At 35.5% G+C, this 22,583-nt stretch overlaps 1 protein-coding gene across 4 annotated transcripts in view; it reads left to right on the top strand.

Moving 5' to 3' along the window:
• The window catches only part of EPHA6 (EPH receptor A6), a 999,349-nt gene that overhangs the window by 158,742 nt on the left and 818,024 nt on the right, over positions 1-22,583 (top strand). For all 4 annotated transcript variants that reach the window (XM_054248973.2, XM_035283338.3, XM_002761301.7 and 1 more), the window contains one exon: positions 14,008-14,671. In XM_054248973.2, coding sequence (XP_054104948.2) covers positions 14,008-14,671 — 664 coding nt within the window. The remainder of the gene's footprint in view (positions 1-14,007; positions 14,672-22,583) is intronic.

Here is a 22,583-nt window from a genome sequence, read left to right as displayed (position 1 = left end):
GCTCAAGCCTGTAATCCCAGCACTTTGGGAGGCCGAGGCGTGTGGATCACGAGGTCAACAGATCGAGACCATCCTGGTCAACATGGTGAAACCCCGTCTCTACTAAAAATTACAAAAAAAAAAAAAAAATTAGCTGGGCACGGTAGTGCGTGCCTGTAATCCCAGCTACTCAGGAGGCTGAGGCAGGAGAATTGCCTGAACCCAGGGGGTGGAGGTTGCGGTGAACCGAGATCGCGCCATTGCACTCCAGCCTGGGTAACAGGAGCAAAACTCTGTCTCAAAAAAAAAAAAAAAAAAAAAAAAATCTAGTATACATCGAGTTGTCTTTATTTTAGTGGATCTTTCAGCATCATTTGATATGCTAAATACTTTCTCCTTCATTAATAATTTCCTTCTGTAATGTGTACAGGACATCACACTCTCAGGAGTTTTGTCTACCAATGTACAGTAACATGTACATTTGAATATTCATTTATTTCCTACTTGATGTTTATAAGAATTATTAATTCATAATATAATACACTTAAATAGTACACCTTTTACTTAAAGTAGAATGTTAATCGGAGTCAGGGCTATAGACCTTATTACTAACTGCAGCAGAGATAAATGATTTTATTAGATCTGTAAATAGTCTCTTTATTAAAGTGTTGCTCTGTTAAAGGATGTTTTCTAAGCAGCCTGGATATTACTTCACCTGTTCAGTTCACTCTCTCTGCTGACACAGACATATACCCTAAATGCCATTTTCCTCTGCTCTGTCTCTTCCCCCCATACACACACACACACACACACACACACACACACACACACACACACAGAGAGAGAGAGAGAGAGAGAAAAACAAAGAGTGAGAGATGAAGTACCTCTTAGTTGTAAACCTGAGTTTTCATCCTAACTTAAAATTGTGTGCACTGCATAATGCCCAGTGAGTCACGTGATGTTTGCAAGCTTTAGCTAAGTAATCTGGTAAGTCCGTGTTCGCCTGAGTCATCTTGATACCTCTAAAATGTGATGGCCAGGTTAGGAAATTGCTAAAAGTGTATGTATTTTCCATCTTATGCAATATATAGAATCATGACTTGAGCAGGAGTAGCTCTCCCATTAGTGGAAGCATTCAGAATTATTTCAGTTGTAATTTAAGCTTTCTTATTATTAATTTGTATATTTAGCAGATATTAACCAACTGCCATCCCTGGTGTGGGACCATCCTATGGGATGCTTCTGTGGGAAGGTCTGTGGTGAAAAAGAACATCCTAGCCCTAATAGAGCTTGCATTCTACTTAAATTTATCTTAATTCAAAGCCTTTGTGTGCTCCAACATAACCTTTCACATTCTTTTGGTGTTGTTTCTTCTTTTTCTTTGTAAACTCAGATGAGTCAATTCTATCTTTTAAATCAACTTCCTTATCCATAAATCAGGATAATATGCTTCGTTCTCTATAACATGCAAGAATAAAAATAAATGTGGTTTGTGAGATTATTTTCTGTGCTATGTTTGAAAGTCCTATGTAACCTAGTACGGTATTCATATATTGTTGAACATAAGACGAGGTAATTAAGATGCATATTTGCAATCCCTTTATTTATAAATCCTATAAATCTTCAAAGATAATATTTGCAGTATTTTACTCATTGTTTAAGTAAGATCTCAATATTTTAAGCCATTTAAGACCTTTGGAAATAGAGAAGATAAACGTTTTAGTAATTTTAATTATCAGAATATGTGACAGTTTTACGGGATGATCTATTCCTTCTTAGAATTTCTTTATTGCTATATATAGTGTTCCTGTTAATAGGACAAATCCACTGAAAGTAAAAAATTTAATTGTAAAACTTACTTTTACTCAGCAGTTGACTTCCAGATACACCAGTGAATTCTTAACTTTTTTATTAAATATCTTTGTAGTGCTAATAAAGAAGTTTTCCATTTGCCCAAAGTAAAATAGAAATGTATCTGCACATAATGCATTTGGCTTCTTGTTTTATTCTCCAAAGCTAGTTATCATTTAAATTCAGAGCCTTCACTTTTCTGCTTCAACAACAGATTTATGCTATTAACTACATGCCTAGCAGCAGAATTCAGGGCACTAATTTTCTAAGTTTATGTCAGTATATTGATACAAAGTGAATATTCAAATAGTTCTGAGGAAAATATAATATTAGAATAAGAAGACCTCCTTAACAAACTTTACTTTGATACAGAATACTAGATACATATGGTTTCAAAATTAAGCCACTGCAGAATCACATAATGAGATGCCCCTGTACATTCAGCAACTCTAGTTTATTTGGCTCATGCAAGGTAAGATGAAGAATGTTTGGAACACATCAGATATGTGTCATTTTGCAGCTTCTCATTCTCAGCCATTCTGCATTCTTAATCTTAGAATGAAGTTGAAGATTTTATTTCCCTTTTTGGCTCTCTTTCCCATTTAAATTTAGTTGATTTGGAGGAATAATTAGTTATTGTCATATACTACAAAACATTAGAAAACATGTTATATAAAAAACAAGGCTAGAAATTATAAATTTATTATGATTTTATTGTTATATATTTGTTTTAATCTATCTTTAAATTATCTTTTACCTTTGGGGAAAAAAATCTGAGGAATGTGTTATATCATTGCCATATTAACTAATCATCTCCCAACATAATGCGAGCTAATTTCAAAAAGCATTTGGTGTCGCTAAACAGACTAATAAAGAAGAGAGAAGAATCAAATGGATGCAATAAAAGATGACAAGAGGGTTGCCATCACCGATCCCACAGAAATACCAACTATCATCGGAGAATACTATAAATACCTCTATGGAAATAAACCAGTAAATCTAGAAGAAACTGATAAATTCCTGGACACTTACACCCTTCCAAGACTAAAGCAGGAAGAAATCGAATCCCTGAACAGACCAGTAACAAGATCTGAAATTCAGGCAGCAATTAATAGCGTACCAACCAAAAAAGGTCCAGGACCAGACAGGTTCGCAGCCAGATTCTACCAGAGGTACAAAGAGGGGCTAGTACCATTCCTTCTGAAACTATTCCAAACAATAGAAGAAGAGCGAATCATTCCTAACTCATTTTATGAGACAAACATCATCCTGATACCAAAACCTGGCAGAGACACAACTAAAAAAGAAAATTTCAGGCCAATATCCGTGATGAACGTTGATGCAAAAATTGTCAATAAAATACTGGCAAATGAATCCAACAGCACATCAAAAAGCCTGTCCATCATGATCAAGTCACCTTCATCCCTGGGATGCAAGGCTGGTTCAACATATGCAGATCCATAAACATCCATCACATAAACAGAACCAATGACAAAAACCACATGATTCTCTCAATAGATGCAGAGAAGGCCTTTGACAAATTTCAATAACCTTTATGCTAAAAACTCTCAATAAACTAGATATCAACGGACTGTATCTCAGTAAGATCTATTTATGACAAACCCACAGCCAATATCATGCTGAATGGGCAAAAACTGGAAGCATTCCCTTTGAAAACCAGCACGACAAGGATGCCCTCTCTCATCACAACCATTCACCACAGTATTTGAAGTTCTGGCCAGGGCAACCAGACAAGTAAAAGAAAGAAAGCGTATTCCGTTATGAAAAGAGGAAGTCAAATTGTCTCTATTTGCAGATGACATGATTGTATATTTAGTAGACCCCATCGTCTCAGCCCAAAATCTCCTTAAGCTGATAAGCAACTTTAGCAAAGTGTCAGGCTAAAAATCAACGTGCAAAAATCACAAGTATTCCTGTGCAACAATAACAAACAGCCAATTCATAAGTGAACTGACATTCATAATTGCTAAAGAGAAAATAAAACACCTAGCTATACAACTAACAAGGGATGTGAAGGACCTCTTCAAGGAGAACTGCAAACCCCTGCTCAAGGCAATAAGAGAGGACACAGGCAGATGGAAAAACATTCTATGTGCATGGTTAGGAAGAATCGATATTGTGAAAATGGCCATACTGCCCAGAGTAATTTATAGATTCAGTGCTTTCCCCATCAAGCTACCATTAACTTTCTTCACAGAACTGGAAAAAATCCACCTTAAATTTCATATGGAAGCAGAAAAGAGCCCACATATCCAAGACAATCCTAAGCAAAAATAAAATAAAGCTGGAGGCATCATGCTACCTGACTTCAAGCTATACTATAAGGCTACAGTAATCAAAACAACATGTTACTGGTACCAAAACAGATATAGACCAATGGAACAGAACAGAGGCCTCAGAAATCACGCCACACATCTACAACCATCTGATTTTTGACAAACCTGGCAAAAACAAGCAATGGGGAAAGGATTCACCATTTAGTAACTGGTGTTGGGAAAACTGGCTAGCCATATGGAGAAAGCTGAAACTGGATCCCTTCCTTACACCTTATAGAAAACTAACTCCAGATGGATAAAACCTAACACCATAAAAATCATAGATGAAAACCTAGGCAAAACCATTCAGGACATAGGCATAGGCAAGGACTTCATGACTAAAACACCAAAATCAGTGGCAAGAAAAGAAAAGCCAAAATAGACAAATGGGATCTAATTAAACCAAAGAGCTTCTGCACAGCAAAAGAAACTATCATCAGAGTGAACAGGGAACCCGAAAAGTGGGAGAAAAATTTTTTCAATCTACCCATCCGACAAAGGGCGAATATCCAGAATCTACAAACAACTTAAACAAATTTACAAGGGAAAAAAAACTCATCAAAAAGTGGGAGAAGGATCTGAACAGACACTTTTCAAAAGAAGATGTTTTTATACAGCCAAGAAACATATGAAAAAAAGCTCCTTATCACTGGTCATTAGGGAAATGTAAATCAAAACTGCATTGAGACACCATCTCACACCAGTTAGAATGACAATCATTAAAAAATCAGGAGACAACAGATGCTGGAGAGGTTGTGGAGAGATAGAAACACTTTTACACTGTTGGTGGGAGTGTAAGTTCAACCATTGTGGAAGTCAGTGTGGCGATTCCTCGAGGATCTAGAACTAGAAATACCATTTACCCAGCAATCCCATTACTGGGTGTATACCCAAAGGATTATAAAACATTGTGTTATAAAGACACATGCGCACATTTGCTTACTGAGGCACCGTTCACAATAGCAAAGACTTGGAACCAACCCAAATGCCCACCAATGGTAAACTGGGTAAAGAAAATATGGCACATATATGCCATGGAATACTGTGCAGCCCTAAAAATGGATGAGTTCATGCCCTTTGCAGGGACATGGATGAATCTGGAAATCATTATTCTCAGCAAACTGACACAAGAACAGAAAACCAAACGCCTCATGTTCTCACACATAGGTGAGAGTCGAACAATGAGAACACATGGACACAGGGAGGGGAACATCACACACTGGGGCCTGTTGAGGGGTGGGGGGATAGGGGAGGGATACCATTAGGAGAAATACCTAATGTACATGACAGGGTGACGGGTGCAGCAAACCACCATGGCACATGTATATCCATGTAACAAACCTGCACCTTCTGCACATGTACCCCAGAACTTAAAGTATAATAATTTTTAAAAACAGCATTTGGTCTTTTAGATTCTATATCTTTCAAATTATCATTTGTTATATTCTATTTTCCATGACTAGTCCCCGTTTGTATATTATAATTAAATTTTGAAGAAAAATAAAAGAAGTTATCTCCACATATTTGTCTCCCTTTTAGTCTATAACTGGGATCTGTTAGAAATTGAGGTAGACATAATTTTAGGGCTTCATAGTTTTAATATTAAAGGACATGGTCTTATAGCATGTAATTAAAAAATATAAAAAGGGAAGATTGGTAAGAGGTTTCAGACACACACACATACACACACACACACACACACGTGAAGCACAGGAAACATAGGTGAAGATGAAAGTACTTTTCCCCAGCTGTCCCAGTGTTATTAGAATACTTCCTTTTCTGTTTCCTACTTTCAGCATATTTAAGATTGGTTTTAACTGATTTTTCATTTCTTTGAATCAGACCAACCTTGCAGCTGTTTAGGGTCCTAAGGTATCTAGGGTGCGTGTAACCCCTTTCTCTCTGGGATACAGAGGTGAACACACTGGTCTGAAGGTAATTGCTCTTCGTTTCTTTGTGGTCTTAGTATGTTATCAGGACTTATCACTGCCTTTTGAAAATATAATTATCTTTGCATTAGTCTGTTCTGTGTTATGAAACAGACTATCTGCTCCTATTTTAAAACTTTAAAATTTATTTTTGAAATTAAAGCTTGTACTTTTCTTGATTTCTAAAGATTTTCAGAGGGAAGAACATATAAATTTGAAAGATTTATATTAGAACTTTGGATGGATGTGTCCATTTGCCAGCATATTATCTGAATATTATTTGCTTAGAAAGGCTGTTTCATTGCCTTATTTTTTTCTCCGAGAAAAGAAAGCAATCTGATTTCTCAGTGACCGCCAGATGCTTTAAGAATTCATTTCCTTTTTTTTTATTATTGTAATTGAGGTTCTGGGGAACATGTACAGATCATGCAGGATTGTTGCATAGGTACACACGTGGCAATGTGGTTTGCTGCCTCCATCCCCCCATCTCCTATCTCTGGCATTTCTCCACGTTACCCCTCCCCAACCTCCCCACCCCCTGCTCTCCCTCCCCTATCCCACCCCAGCAGGCCCCAGTGTGTGATGCTCCCTCCCTGTGTCCCTGTGCTCTCACTGTTCAACACCCACCTCTGAGTGACAGCATGCAGTGTTTGTCTTGTGACAACATGCAGTGTCTGTTTTGTGTCAGTTTGCTGAGAATGATGGTTTCCAGATACATTCATGTCCATACAAAAAACGACGAACTCATCGTTTTTTTGTGGCTGCATAGTATTCCTTGGTGTATATGTGCCACATTTTCCTTGTCCAGTCTATTGTTGATGGGCATTTGGGTTGGTTCCAGGTCTTTGCTATTGTAAACAGTTCTGTAATGAACATATGTGTGCATATGTCTTTATACTAGATCAATTTATAATCCTTTGGGTATATACCCAGGAATGGAATTGCTGGGTCATATAGAATTTCTATATCTAGATCCTTGATGAATTGCCACACTGTCTTCCACAGTGATAGAACTAATTTACACTCCCACCAACAGTGTAAAAGTGTTCCTATTTCTCCACACCCTCTCCAGCATCTGTCGTCTCCAGATTTTTTAATAATCACCATTCTAACTGGCATGAGATGGTATCTCAATGTGGTTTTGATTTGCATTTCTCTAATGACCAGTGATGATGAGCACTTTTTTCATATGTTTTTTGGCCTCATATATGTCTTCTTTTGAAAAGTGTCCATCTATATCCTTGGCCCACTTTTGAATAGGTTTGTTTGTTTGTTTGTTTTCTCATAAATGTCTTTTAGTTCTTTTTAGATTCTGGATATTAACACTTTGTCAGATGGGTAGATTGCAAATATTTTTTCCCATTCTGTTGATTACTGGTTCACTCTAATGATTGTTTCTTTTTTGGTACAGAAGCTGTGGAGTTTAATTAGATCCTGTTTGTCTTTTGGTTTTTGTTGCCATTGCTTTTGGTGTTTTAGTCATGAAGTCTTTGCCTGTGCCTGTGTCCTGAATGGTTTTGCCTAGGTTTTCTTCTAGGGTTTTTATGGTGTTATTTCTTATATTTAAATCTTTAATCCATCTGGAGTTCATTTTTGTATTTATTCATTCTAAGATGTAGGTGTTGAATATAGTGTGATAAGTCAATGTGTTCACAGGAGGAAATGAGAAGATTATTACACTCATAAGTTCCAGAAGGTCAGTACCTGCCATTCAGGTCCACAGGGGAAGCATTAGGTTTTGGTCAGGTGGTAGAAGACAGGTGTGAGGGGAAATCTAGGCTCCAGCCTTTACTAGGGTTTCTGAGAGAAAGACAAGGTGGGGTGAAATAAACACTTGGTGTTTGCTTAGTATAAATAATTCCTGTGGAACGTGGGCTACAGGGGTGATCGCTAAGTGCCTGGTACCTGCCTTAAGATGATCTAGGGCAAGGGAAATACTGGCTTGATGTGTGTGAGTAACACATCATAAGGGAGAGTTTGGGACTGTAAACTTGGGAGAGGCAGGCTTGCATATGAAGCTTGTGCACCAGGCCAGCCCTTTGCTATCTCTAATAATTGGCTAGCAATGAGAGGCTCAGTCTCTCCACCCTTACCATCTCCTCCCAGCAAGCTTTTTAAGAGGCCTAAATATCATAGAATACATAAAATGATGTTAGAAGACCTAGTTCTAGTCTAGTCCATGAAACACTCATAATTAATTTTATTCCTGGGTATTGGATTCCTTATGGTTATCATGAAAATGAAGATATCTGTCTTGCTTTATTGGACTGATGAAGACCAAATGAGTTGACATCTGTGAAAAAGTTTTGATTATTATAAATTTGACCGTAAGGATTATTGCATCCAAGATAACCTTGTAGGATGTGAAAGAAAGAACTCCTCAGGGTACAACTGATTCTTGTTTAACCAAAACAACTCATTGAGCAGGACACTTAGTTATAAAATTTTCCATCCACCTCTTTGTAATCCACTCTTGATCCAAAAAGGAGCTCACAAAATGACCATAGACAGAAGCCCTTTGTTTTACTCATACAGATCATGAAACAGAAATAATTTGCAATCGTTTCTCCCATGCAGACATGCATATTACTTGATTTGCTTTATTTAGCTCTTTTCTACATTATAAATTTATATTTTTTGTAAGTCCTACTTATTTTTTCTTAAAAAGCATACATGTGATTGAGGAGTTGTAATGATTTGGGTTCATTACCTATTATGCAAAACCTAGCAGCTGACAGAAGTGAGTAATAGCAAAATTAATGGCAAGTTTAATGATATACTTTATCTTGTAATTTGTACATTTACCAGGTTTAGGTACATCCAAGAATGTCACATTTGGATAATAAATTATAAGTTTGTTTTAAATAGAGGTAGGAACTATAAGTGGGACAGAGCTAAAGTTGCCCAAAAGTGTATGCCTGTAGTTTAGTTTTATAAATTAATTCAATTCACTTTCCTCCATCTTGCTTATTGAATTTTCTAATTCTTTAAGGTTCAAGTCCAGTGCATGCTTCTTGACTGAGCCTCTGAACCACTTCAGTTTATGAGTTTTGTTCTTTGAACATTTGCTATATAAGCTATTAGATTGTTACACTCAAACCTGGACTATCAATTAGGTTTTCTTAATTTGTTACCTTAAAGGTATCATAAACAATATAAATGAGTCCAATGAAAGCAAATTTTTTATCATCTTTCTTCACTTTCTTTACAGGACTTACATATACCATAAATTCTCTAAATATTGATAATTGCTAATTAACACATGATGTGAAGAGTTGACAAAGTGCTTTATGGAGTAAAAAAAAAGGCTTTTAAAGTAAAATGTTTACACTAACCACGTAATAATGAAGTAGAACATAGGTGTTAACTCTTTGCTATTAAAGAATAATTATAGTAATCTTACAGTCCAAATTCGATTTTAAAAAGAATTATCATCTTTAGACCCCAGGAAGGGAAGCCTCTGCTCCTTGCTAGAGCTTCAGATGGTCTTTTCTGGCTACATGCTTTCATGAAGATATAGCCTTGAGCGATAAGAAAATATGCCACTTACATCTTACGGTTTCTTTCTATACCACAGCACAGGTCAAGACCTGTGACTTTCCTGCTCAAATGGCCTCAAGTCTACTTTTAGGAGCTTCACAGACTGTTGCTGGGATTCGTCCTTCAATGGCTGTATTATGACACCGGTGTGCTCAGCCTAAGTTGACTGAAAGGCTAAAGTGGGCAGCTTTTTGAAACAGGGAAAAAATACAGCTTGTGTATGAGATGCTCATATATGTTCATATATGCTAAGTTTCTCAGGGTCACATATGCAGCATCTCATACACAAACACTGAGCTAGAGTCAGGTAAGGGCAGAGAAGTGGGGATTAACTAAGGTGAAGAGCTGGCTCTGTATGGCCACCACATGCTGCCATGGGGTTCTTAGGAGTCCAAATGTTTTAAACATGAACCTGAACTGTCAGATTTTTATGGAAGTATCTTTGCAAAGTAGGCTAATACTATGTATTTTAAGTTTGATCTTATTTAAAGAATGGAACTGCAGGCCATTATCTTAAATGAAACAACTGAGACACAGAAAGACAGATACTGCACGTTCTCATTTCTAATTGGGAGCTAAATAATGTGTCCATGTAGATGTAAACTGTGGAATGATAGAAAATGGAGGCTGGGGAGGATGGACGGGGGTGGATGATAATAAATTACTTAATGATTCAGACTGCATTATTCCAGTGGTGGATATGCTAAGGCCCTGTAATCACTTTATTTAGACATGTGGTATATGAGCTGCCACACATACATTTATACAAGTAAAACATTTATCACTTAAAAATATTTAGACATGTGGTATGTGAGCTGCCACACATTCTTGCCTTGGGACCTCCACTTTTTAGAGACCCTATTTATTTTAATACTTGGAATTATAACTAAAAGGTTATAATGACCCCTTGAAAAGCATGAAGACTGACCTCTGTCTTACTGAAAATCCATGTATAACATTTGACTGTCCATAAAAGTTAACTATTAATAGGCTACGGTTGATCACAAGGCTCTTTGATAACAAACAGTTGATTAACATGTAGTTTGTATGTTATATATTACACATACTGTATTCTTACAATAAAGTAAGCTGGAGAAAGGAAATGTCACTAAGAAAATCATAGCTAGGTCTGCTAGCTCATGCCTGTAATCCCAGAAATTTGAGAGGCCAAGGCAGGTGGATTCCCTGACCTCAGGAGTTTGAGACCAGCCTGGGCAACATGGGAAAATCACATCTCTATCAAAATACAAAAAATTAGCCAGGAGTAGTGGTGCATGCCTGTTGTCCCAACTACTTGGGAGACTGAGGGGGGAGAATTTCCTGAACCTGGGATATGGAAGTTGGAGTGATCCGAAATTGTGCCACTTTGCTCCAACCTGAGGAACAGAGTGAGACCCCATCTCAAAAAGAGAAACGAGAATCATAAGGAAGAGAAAATATATTTACTATTCATTAAATGGAAGTGGATTATCGTAAAGTGTTCTTCATCCTTGGAGTCTTTATGTGGAGTAGACTGAAGAGAAGGAAAGGTTGGTCTTGCCGTCTCAGAGGTGGCAGAGGCTGAGGAAAATTCACTTTAAATGGACTTACCTAACTTAAACTTGTGTTCAAGGTTCATTTTTATATATAAACCCAGTATTTCCAATAGGAAAAGTGTGCCTGAAATGTGATATGATTTCTTTATCTACTAGTGTTACATTTTATGGCAAATCTCATAGGCTTTTAGATCTGTATCAGTCTTGAATTTATATTCTTGTTTTCAGGAATCAATTCCAAATTTGTCTATCTGATATGTATTACTTTCTATATTCTCGAATGAAAAGAAATTTACCAATTCTATCTGTTTGATTGTTTTGGTACCTACGTCTAATTGTAATTTCTTTTATTTGAAGTAAAAGAAGAGATATTATTTTTCATCAAACATTACATACTTAATGTGAAAACAATGCATCATCGTGTTATGTGTCCCTGGATTGGAGTAGAATCACTTTTCCGATTATCTGTGTATATTTTGGTACTTCTCTATTTCTTGGTTTATATCTGTTCTGATTTAGTGAATACATATATTCTTTTCGCTTCAGACCCTTCTCTCCTTTTGAACATCTCCCCAATTGAGTGTATTTGTAGATAAGGAACTGTTATTTCATAAATCATATTTTCAAATAGTTTTTCATATTCGAGTTAAAGTTAATCTCATATTTTCAGAGAGCTGATTTTTGATGAACATGGTTAATGCTTTTTACTAATATGAAGCGATGTAGTCTGAAGATATTAAATGTAAGAATTAAAGCAGAATTTACTGGGAATGTAGTTCTTTACTCCTATATGGGAGAGTAGAAGATGGAGTAGAGACATTAATAATGTATATGCATTGCCTGAGAAACAAAATCAGTTCTAATTGTAAATTGACTCAAAATAAAAATAATCATTGGATGAGTATTTTAGATGCTCTCCTATAAGTAAATACATAGATTTTTAAACATTGATTTTGACAGTGTAAAATTAAACGTAGTTTTTACCATTATCTTGGTTCACAGTTATATTCAGAACGATCATATTGTGGTTCCAATGAGCTGTGATAGTGCCGGTTTGCCTTTAAGTGTCCTCAGAGAAACGTAAACCCATTATACATTAGGATGAAAGACATTTAGATGAGTAATTTCAGGTATGTTCCCATGAGATTATTGAATCACCCCGATAAACAATGTGTGTATACTGTAAAATTAAATACAGAGTTCAAAGGAACTCATTGTTTTATCTGGAAAATACCCTCTGGATTTCAAGCGAGAAACTTGCAAAAAATAGTTTTGGATAAAGATTGTGTTTAAGTTTATATGATGGATAATGTAAATTATTCTAGAAATTTACAGTAGATAATTAAAAGTACTTTGTGTCATACTAGTCCTATATACTGAGGAAAGTAGGCATCCTGTTAGAAGCTGTACTAATTGAAATTCAACTGGCCTTGATTTAGTAACCCTCTATAGCCAGTTAAAATGAGAAATTGCAAACAGAACGTGTTAAATAATCTTATAAACAACTGAAGTATGCTATCAACCAATAAAGCCCTTATTCACTATAGCAAACCATTTGTCATTTTCAGGATACTCTAATAGAAATGATAAACTATGATGACTAGCATGTTTTCCTAAAAATGCTATAAGGTTACCTGAATGTTTTGCATGTACTGAAAATTATCAATTATAACTATTCAAATAAAGTGGAGTTATAATCTAAATTTGCAATATAAAGTATGTAATATTAAATGAATGAATACAAACTGATTTCATAGTGCTTAAATATCTTTATTAAATCTCTTAAAGGACAAACAAGGTCCTTCTATTCAGTTAAGTGGCAAACTGCTTGTACATAAACATACAGAAGTGAAAATAATCCAGTGATCTAGCTCAGAGCAAAAGCCAAAGTGCTTAAAATGCTTATAATAAAGACTTTTGGTTTGACTACTCCCCGACTCTGTTCTTATTACCTAAGGTGCTTTCGGTGCCCACTTACACTGTTCCTCAAATACGCCTGTACACTCCTGCCTCCAGTTATTTGTAATTACTGCTTCCTCTTTGCAAGTTTCACTGTCTCATACCTAAGACAATGCTTAAATGTCACTACTACCCCAGTGGGGCCTTTTCTAGCCCCTCACCTCTTCTTAATCTCCTCGCCCTGTTTTCCCCATTGTAGTTTCTACCATATTATTTAGTTTTACTTGTTTCTACTTTTTAATTGTCTTTCTTCCCTCTAAAGTAAGCTTTATAAAGGCAGAGAGTTTTTGTTCAGCTAGTTAACTGCGGTATTTACAGTGTCCAGGGTATGGGAATGCCTGATAAATATTTATTGAATAAGTCTATTTTCTATTGTAATAGTCATGTAAATATTTAATTGAATATTGACAAAGAAAACATACCACAATTTGTGGCAAATTGTATATGAGGGAAGATGGGAAAACCAAAGTGTATTTTTTGTTTCTAGTTGTTTTGATAAGTTAATGGATGCTATTTAATGTGCTTAAAGTATGCCGGGAACTATCTAAAATGCTGTACATATATATATATATCTGATTTATGCCTTACAACAACCCTGTGAAACAAGTATCAGCTCCTTTACAGTGAAGAAACTAGAGATTAAATAAAGCTGTTATGCAATTAATGTGTAGGAAGGCAAGATAGGACAATTGACGCTAGAACCCGTACTTTCAACTAAAGGCTCAGGGTTAAAATGCTGCTCTATTGTTGCTCTGAAAAGCTTCATTTGTATCTTTTTAATTCATTTTTATTTTGGTTAAACAAAAAAAATTGCAAGTAATCATTTCTGTTTAATCACTGTGGTTTAAAGTCACTTAATGACTTTTTCCCTTTTTACAGTGGGATGCCATCACTGAAATGGATGAACATAATAGGCCCATTCACACATACCAGGTATGTAATGTAATGGAACCAAACCAGAACAACTGGCTTCGCACAAACTGGATCTCCCGTGATGCAGCTCAGAAAATTTATGTGGAAATGAAATTCACACTGAGGGATTGTAACAGCATCCCATGGGTCTTGGGGACTTGCAAAGAAACATTTAATCTGTTTTATATGGAATCAGATGAGTCCCATGGAATTAAATTCAAGCCAAACCAGTATACAAAGATCGACACAATTGCTGCTGACGAGAGTTTTACCCAGATGGATTTGGGTGATCGCATCCTGAAACTCAACACTGAAATTCGTGAGGTGGGGCCTGTAGAAAGGAAAGGATTTTATCTGGCTTTTCAAGACATTGGGGCGTGCATTGCCCTCGTTTCAGTCCGTGTTTTCTACAAGAAGTGTCCCTTCACTGTTCGTAACTTGGCCGTGTTTCCTGATACCATCCCAAGGGTTGATTCCTCCTCTTTGGTTGAAGTACGGGGTTCTTGCGTGAAGAGTGCTGAGGAGCGTGACACGCCCAAACTGTATTGTGGAGCTGATGGAGATTGGCTGGTTCCTCTTGGAAGATGCATCTGCAGCACAGGATTTGAAGAAATTGAGGGTTCTTGCCATGGTAAGAAACAAACATTTCAATACTTCATCTTGCGTTTAAATGATTTAAATTTTTAAATTTTTTAAAAAATAACCGATGCTAAATGTACATCTTCACGGGTGCACAGTAACGTTTTGATACATACGGTGTATGCTGGTCAGATCAAGGTAGTTAACATATCCATCATCTCAGACACTGATCTTTCCAAAATGATGATTTATTAAAAGCAAATGTTGTACATTTATTTTCAAATAATACATTTTTGAGTGGTATTCCTGACAATTAATTGTGAAAGGAATGGATTCATAGTAACTATAAGAAAATTGATGTTGTTTTTCTCCTGGGAAAGGTGTATGAAAGTGTACCAGAATGCTTTCAGTAAAGCAGTTAAACAATATGAATTGTTCTATTCACTGATTTTTATAAAGGAAAGCAGCATCAACAGCAGCAACAAAAAGTACTGAGATTCAAAATAGTGATTTCCCTGGTGTTCACATTTTTATGGTTTATAGAAATGTGACATTTAAAGACAGTAATAATTATTTCTATTATATTGAATAGTAATACTTGAATCAAACTTAAATGGAATTATATTTAAATAAATGAGGAATTCATACATTATTTCAAAAACATAAAAGCTAGTTTATATGGGTGTTATATGTGATGTGTTTGGTGGTTGACTATTGACCTGATCAGAGGTTAATTAATTGTTTGCTATTATTGCATAGAATTTTTCACTGTATAACACATTAGCTTCTCATTTTAATAGTAGTATTTGTGTAACATCTAATTGTCAGGAAATATTAACATTACACAATGCTAGTTAAGTTTAGAACTATACCTTTCACACTGTTATAACAATGAGATACCTATAATTTTCAAGATGAAATATTTACTTTTTATGTAATTTATTTTATGAAGGCTTATTACCTAACAAGTATATACATTCAAAATGTTTATAGTGCCCCAATAAAGAGCATATATTTGATTATGTTTAGATTTAGGACTCATAATCAAAACACAAATAGAAATAAAATTATTTCTTGATAAATAGTCTTGGGAAATAGTAATGTACTGGAGATATTTCCTGCTCAATGATAACTTCTTTAGAGGGTGTTTTCTATAGCACCAGCTTAATTTATTGATTTCTTTGTTGCTGTTATATTCACATTCATTAAAAAGGATGAGAATAAGAAAAACATACCTTTATGCATATAAGGGTCATGGATAATATATGTGCAGTTTTAAAGGTCTGTTTATAAAACACTTGGGTTCTTTACTCTTGAAAAGTTCACGAGGAACCATCAAGTGGAGAAAATATATGTGGAAGTAGAGAGTGAATCTGTATAATTAAAGGATAATCTGTACATAGAGAACTGGGCAAAAATTGATAGGATGAATTTAAAGAAAAGGACTACCTTTGGAAAAAAGAAATTAAATTTTGTTCACATATCCTACTCCTTATCATTCTGCATATTCCAAGTGTCATATTTAAAATTAAGGGTACTTAAAATTGAATCCAGGAATATTAAGGCTCTGTTTCTTAGAATTTTAGAGGATATGACTAATAAAAGGACTTTTGAAATGAAGGCTTTATTTTCACATTCACTTTGTTTTGTGCTCTTTGAGAGTAACTGATATTTTCCAGATAGTCATTCAGCAATCCGTAAATATGATCCAATAACTTGCTTATAATTTATTGAAGTCTTGACATCTCTTCAGGAGTAAATTTAGAATGATGCTATCAGTTCATATTAATCAATATTAGTGCTTTATCAGATGAAACGAAATCAACAAAAATTAAGTTCATTTTGTGATTAAACCTGCAACCATTTTTTTATTATTTTTCTACTATACTTAATGGTTATTGCCATAATTTCTTCTGTTTAGTTCTACTAAGCTAGAAAGCCAGGGTGAAGTTAATGATAATTCCTATTGTTTTATTTATTTCTATACCATGAGATCACTGTTGATGACTGCAATACCAGGTGCAAAAATTAATGATTTGATTTTTGTACAGTTTCACTGAGTAATTTTTTACTTATTAAAAATAAATTAAGAAATCTAGGGAAAAAAAGTTCACTAGAGCTGCCAGTGATGATTATGTTTTGTAACTAGAGAATATTAATATTTGCATGAGAAGTTTGTAGTATATACTTTACAAAGCATGAATCAGCTTTCCTCTGCTTTTAATCATGAAACTATGTTTCATTCAAATTTATTAATATAGTTTGTCAATATTGTTTATCAACATTTTTATTCACTTATAACAAGGATTTATAATGGAGAAAAATAAAACCATGAATGATCCTGGAGGGATCTAAAGCTATTTTACATTGGAAAGTGTATGTTTTAGTTTGTTCTCATACTGCCATAAGAACTTCCTGAGACTGGGTAATTTATGAAGGAAAGAGGTTTAAATGGCTCACAGTTCCACAGGCTTAACAGAGAGCACTACTGGAATGCCTCAGGAAACTTACAATCATGGCAGAAAGTGAAGGGGAAGCATGCGTATCTTACTCTGGCAGCAGAGGAGAGAGAGAGAGAGAAGGGGGCAAGTGCCATACACTTTCAAACAAACAGATCTCATGAGAACTCACTATCACAAGAACAGCAAAGAGGAAGTCCACACTCATGATTCAGTCACTTCCCACCAGGCCCCTCCCCTATAATTTCAAGATGAGATTTGGGTGGGGACACAGAGCCAAACCATATCAGTGCACTAAAGAAAAATTTATACATATGAATAACAGTGAAGTGGAGAAAACAATAAGATCTAAGGAAAAAATGTATTACGTATAATAACCATGTGTTTTTTGATATAGGCATACAATATGTGTAATAATCACATCAGTTTACCACATTTTAAATTATGTGGATGTTAGCCATTTCTTGCTAAAAATAATAAAGTTTTAAAAATATTTAAAGAATTATGTAAAAATCTAAGGGTTTATATGATTTGCTAGTATTAAATACTTGTTCTTCTTTATGGCATTTACTACAGAATTAAAATAACCAACTATGATGGCTAGATTTTTTTTTACTTAATATGCTTGCTGTATGAAATTTTGTTTTTATTTATATGTCTTAAAATATCTTCAGTGATTTGGCAAAGATAGTTTTGGACAAATGATAAACAGCCTCAGTTTATCTAGAGCTTCTATTTGTCTGCTTGTATCTTCTATCTGCAGAAACATGAGGGAGTCAGTACAGAACAATTGTTCATCATCTTGTAGTAGATGGCTGAAATTGGAAGAATTAAGTTTGAGTTGAGTATCTATGGCTTATAAACTTTGAAATCAGGTGTTTAATTTATAAAGTAGTGGTTATAATCACTGGATGATACATGTAAAACTATTAACAAGCACACAGGCCTGACTTTAATTGAATATAATGAATTGTTATTTACAAACAAAAGGAGTCAGAGTGAATGTGGTGACTACATTATTTTTAAAGAGATATATATTGCAGTGCTAGCAGTGTTCATTTTAGAGTACTCACTTTTTTGTGTGTTCTTGATGTTTCATGTTGCCCCTTTCTTTCCTCTCATAAGAATTTTATCATTGCTTTTATTGCCATCTATTCATAACTTACCTCACAAAAAAAATCTCTGAATTACATATAATCAAAGGTCAAACTAATGCAGATGTATATGAAAAAAACTGTAGTACAAGTAGAAATGTGACCACATATATAATGGGAAAAGAAAAAGTGAGTATATCACTATTTTCCTTCTAGTCTATTCTAAAAACAATTAATTAACCTAAACCATTTTTTTTTTGAGACATGGTCTTATTCTGTCACCCACCGAGGCTGGAGTGGAATGGTGTGACCGTAGCTCATTGCAACCTTGAACTCCTAGGCTCAAGCAATTCTCCTGCCTTAGCCTCCCAAAATGCTGAGGTTGCAGGGATGAGCCACTGCTTCCAGCCCCAAACTATTGATAATTTTGAGCATTTACTGTTTCTTAATCACTTTCTTAAGTGGTAGAGATAAATATAAATACGGCATATGTTCCGATTATCTACTGCTATGAGACAAAACAGCACAAAATATATAGGCTTAAAATCACAATGATTTATTGTTTTTCAGGGCTCAACTAGGTAGTTCTGCAGTATTACAACATAGTGCAATAAACGGAGGTCACTCATGTAGCCGAATTCCACTGGAAGCTTGACTGGAGTTGGAATGTCCAAGATAGCCTCTCATCTTCCAGGGCCTTTCTCTGTGTGGCCTCTCATCATTTAGTATCGATCCCAAGCTTTCCTGGAGTGTAGTTGCTGGTTTATTCACATAACCATCTGCAAAATGAGTATCTGAGGAGACAGCACAGAGAGTGTAGGGGACTGCCACCGTGGCAATATATTATTTCACAGTCAACTCTCTGGATTCTCCCGATGAATGTCTCTTCATCATGTGCAAAAACCCACACCCTCCCAAACGTTTATCCCATTATGACCTCATGCTGAAGTCCAAAACAGCGTGTTGAAATCTGTTCCAGATTCAAATGAAGTTTCGTTGCTAAGACCCCTGTTGATCTGCAGAACTAAGAACCCGTGAGTAAGTTATCGTTCCCTACACCCACAACACACATGGAACAGGGGCAGGAGAATTGGAACATATTCTCCCATTCCAAAAGGCAGGGAACACAACAGTCACTGATCCACTGAGTGTGAAGTGCAGCTGGTGTTTTCAGGGTTCCTGACTACAGGGGTAGGGAATGTTTTCTATTAGAGCACGGTTCTGCTCCCTGTGATTGGTTCTCCGTGTCTTTTGGCTTTCTTACTAGTATCTCGCCCCTACACTCTTACTCATCCGCTCTAAGAAATGCCCACGTGCTGGTTGCTAGTTTCAACAGCTTTCGGATGCCTCTTTAATTTGATCAACAACATTACGAAGTGCTTTTGCTCTCTTCCAAGTTATCACAGCAGCATTATTGCTACATGTTGACCTTTTAGTATTGCCAATAACAGTATCTTTACTATCTTCGAGCCTCTACTCAGTCTCCTTGCTATTCTTCAGCCTCTGCCATCTGTTCAGGCCCAAAGCAAATGCCACAGCTTTTAACTTTTTGTTATGGCAACACCCATATCTTGTACAAATTATTTGCTTATAGTTTCTACAATCTGGAAATCTGGATTGGGTGCAGTGGCTCATTCTTTTTCTATCTTATCTGAGGTCACTTAGGCAACTGCAGTTATTTGGAGGTTTAACAGAGCTGCATATCTCTGATGGCTTCACTCATGCATAATGCTGTGTCTGTTATGTTAGAGGCCCTAACACTGTATACTATCTAAATCCTGGTAACAGTTTTAGTATGTTTTATTTCAGGAAATTATTCTAGGTATATTTTTCTTTCTGATATATCAACTACAAGGGGTTACTCACCTTAGCATTCAAGGGATTTTATATACTGGCCTTGTCCTATTCTTTTCTCACCTCAGCAAGTTATGTTCACTATTCATTTATTTTGATAACTTTTGAACAATCCATGTGTTTTTGTATCTCTTACATTTTTTCATATTTTGCCTAGCTGCTTTTGTACTCTTTTTTTTTCCTGTGATGGCATTTCATTTATTCTTCAATGTCTAATGCAAATGTCATGCCTCTGGGTCTTCACAAAGTTAATATCATTCTCCTCCATGCTACAATTTGTGCTAATTATTTGTGTATCTGTTTCAATGGGGATGTCAGATGAAAGAAGTGCACTGAAGAATCACATGATGTGAGTGACCACAAAGCACTGAGGAGTTACAGGTACAGCCTGTTGGTTCTTCTGGGGAATCCTATGTTTCTTCTCATTTCTTTCTTTCTTTTTTTGAGACAGAGTTTTGCTCTTGTTACCCAGGCTGGAGTGCAATGGCGCGATCTCGGCTCACCGCAACCTCCGTCTCCTGGGTTCAGGCAATTCTCCTGCCTCAGCCTCCTGAGTAGCTGGGATTACAGGCATGCACCACCATGCCCAACTAATTTTTGTATTTTTAGTAGAGATGGGGTTTCACCATGTTGACCAGGATGGTCTCAATCTCTTGACCTAGTGATCCACCCGCCTCGGCCTCCCAAAGTGCTGAGATTACAGGCGTGAGCCACCATGCCAGGCCCTGTTTCTTCTCATTTCTGTGATAAAAAGTAAATTTCTTGAGGGAGTGTTGTGGCATTTTAGATCTGGAAGGCCTTAGAAAATATTTTTATCCATTGTTTTATGAATCAGGACACTAAATTACTGAGACAAGAATTTAATTTCCAAGGGCCACACAGTAGTAACTACTATTATATTGAGAATTAAAGTCCAGATATGTCTCAATCTGGCCTTTCTGTGTTTCCCTTCCACCTATCACCGATTCTTTCTCACGCTCTCATTTCCTCATTCCAGACACCCGTGCCCTCACTTTGATGTTTAATGTTTTCTTCCTGCCAGAGCCAAAGCACAGGAGCTCTGTTTCTCATTATTAATTAGGCCTCCTCTGCCTTGTATTTCTCTTCATGAGTCTCATGTGGACATTGCTGGGGCAGGATTTAAGCATCACTTTTGAACTTTATGCTGCTGAGGATGATGAAAAGATACATAAATGTGGATTTATCTGGAACTTTACTTGTAGAGATGATAAACAGGAAAAATTACAGTGAGACTTTAGGGATTTTCATAATTTGCTTGAATGAGTTTGAGAACTCTTGGCTATGTAACTAAGACACAGTAAGCTGATTTAAAATAGAATAAATCTGTATCTAGTCATACTCCATATCTAATGAATGATGTATATTTACTTTCATTTAAATAACTTACGATATTTTATCCTAAAAGTTGTACTTCTGAATGTTTGACTTTGTGATTCCCTTTTGCATAATATTGTTAAGGTATACCTATATCCAATTTCTGGAAGCACAAAAGAGAGCAGTACACTCTTATTCTTGCTGTATGAATTAGGCTTAAATAGATAGATGATATTAAGCAAGTTTGCTTAAATTTAAAATCAAACACAAGTAATTTCGGTTGCTTTATTATACATAATAATCAGATTTTAGTCTTGTTTCAAATCTCAGCTGATATTTCATAACTATTATAATTTTATTTCATAGTTCATAAGACTCATGGGTCATGTTGATGTTTCAGATTTAACATTGTTTTAATTTATTCTACTTAATGTCAGTCTTTTCTAAGGTTTTGAATTTAAAAATAACATTGATTTGCAAAGAATTATACTAATTTACATTAAATGTTCTTTCAATTTATATGTCTAAGACTATTTTAGCACTTTGGAAGAAATAATTGGAAACATCACGCAAAATCGAATGCAGTTTTTGCTTAGTTATATGAGTTCTGAAGTGGCATGAATCCTTAATAAGCTCATATTAACATTAATTTAGGATAAATTGCATTAAGGTAGTAGTATTTGTACTTAGAGATACTAGTTTGTGTTTAAAATTTTAGACCTGCTGAGAAAATATATATATGTATATATATATTGCAATATATATGTATATATACATATATATATACACACACACATATAACGATATATGTATACACACACACATATATATTGCAATAACGCCTTCTTTAAGCCTATAGGTATCACACAGTATAATTTAACAAAATAATATTTGTGAAAATTAAAATTCTGAAACACTGTGAATATTTAAAAACCTTTATTCTGTCTAGAAATATGCTTTAAAATTTTTTTTCTAGTAGTGCATTAAAATTCCAGATGAAAGGAGGGTGGCAATTTTCAGACCATTGCATTATTGTTCACAGAGGTGAATGGGATATACGGGGCCTTTAGTGACATTGTATTGATTTGATCTCTTGAAGAGTGTTGTTATTAAGGCTTCATGGCCCAGTCCTCTGCTGCAGTTCAGAAACATTTATGCTGTGTGTTTATGATCTTCTGTATAATCATGTTATCAGAGATGACTGTGGAAGCAAAGAGCATAA

The sequence above is a fragment of the Callithrix jacchus genome, chromosome 21, assembly GCF_049354715.1.
Source record: "Callithrix jacchus isolate 240 chromosome 21, calJac240_pri, whole genome shotgun sequence".
Taxonomy (NCBI): Eukaryota; Metazoa; Chordata; class Mammalia; order Primates; family Cebidae; genus Callithrix; species Callithrix jacchus.
The sequence above is the reverse complement of the archived record's forward strand: the minus strand, read 5'-3'. Positions and strand labels throughout refer to the sequence as shown.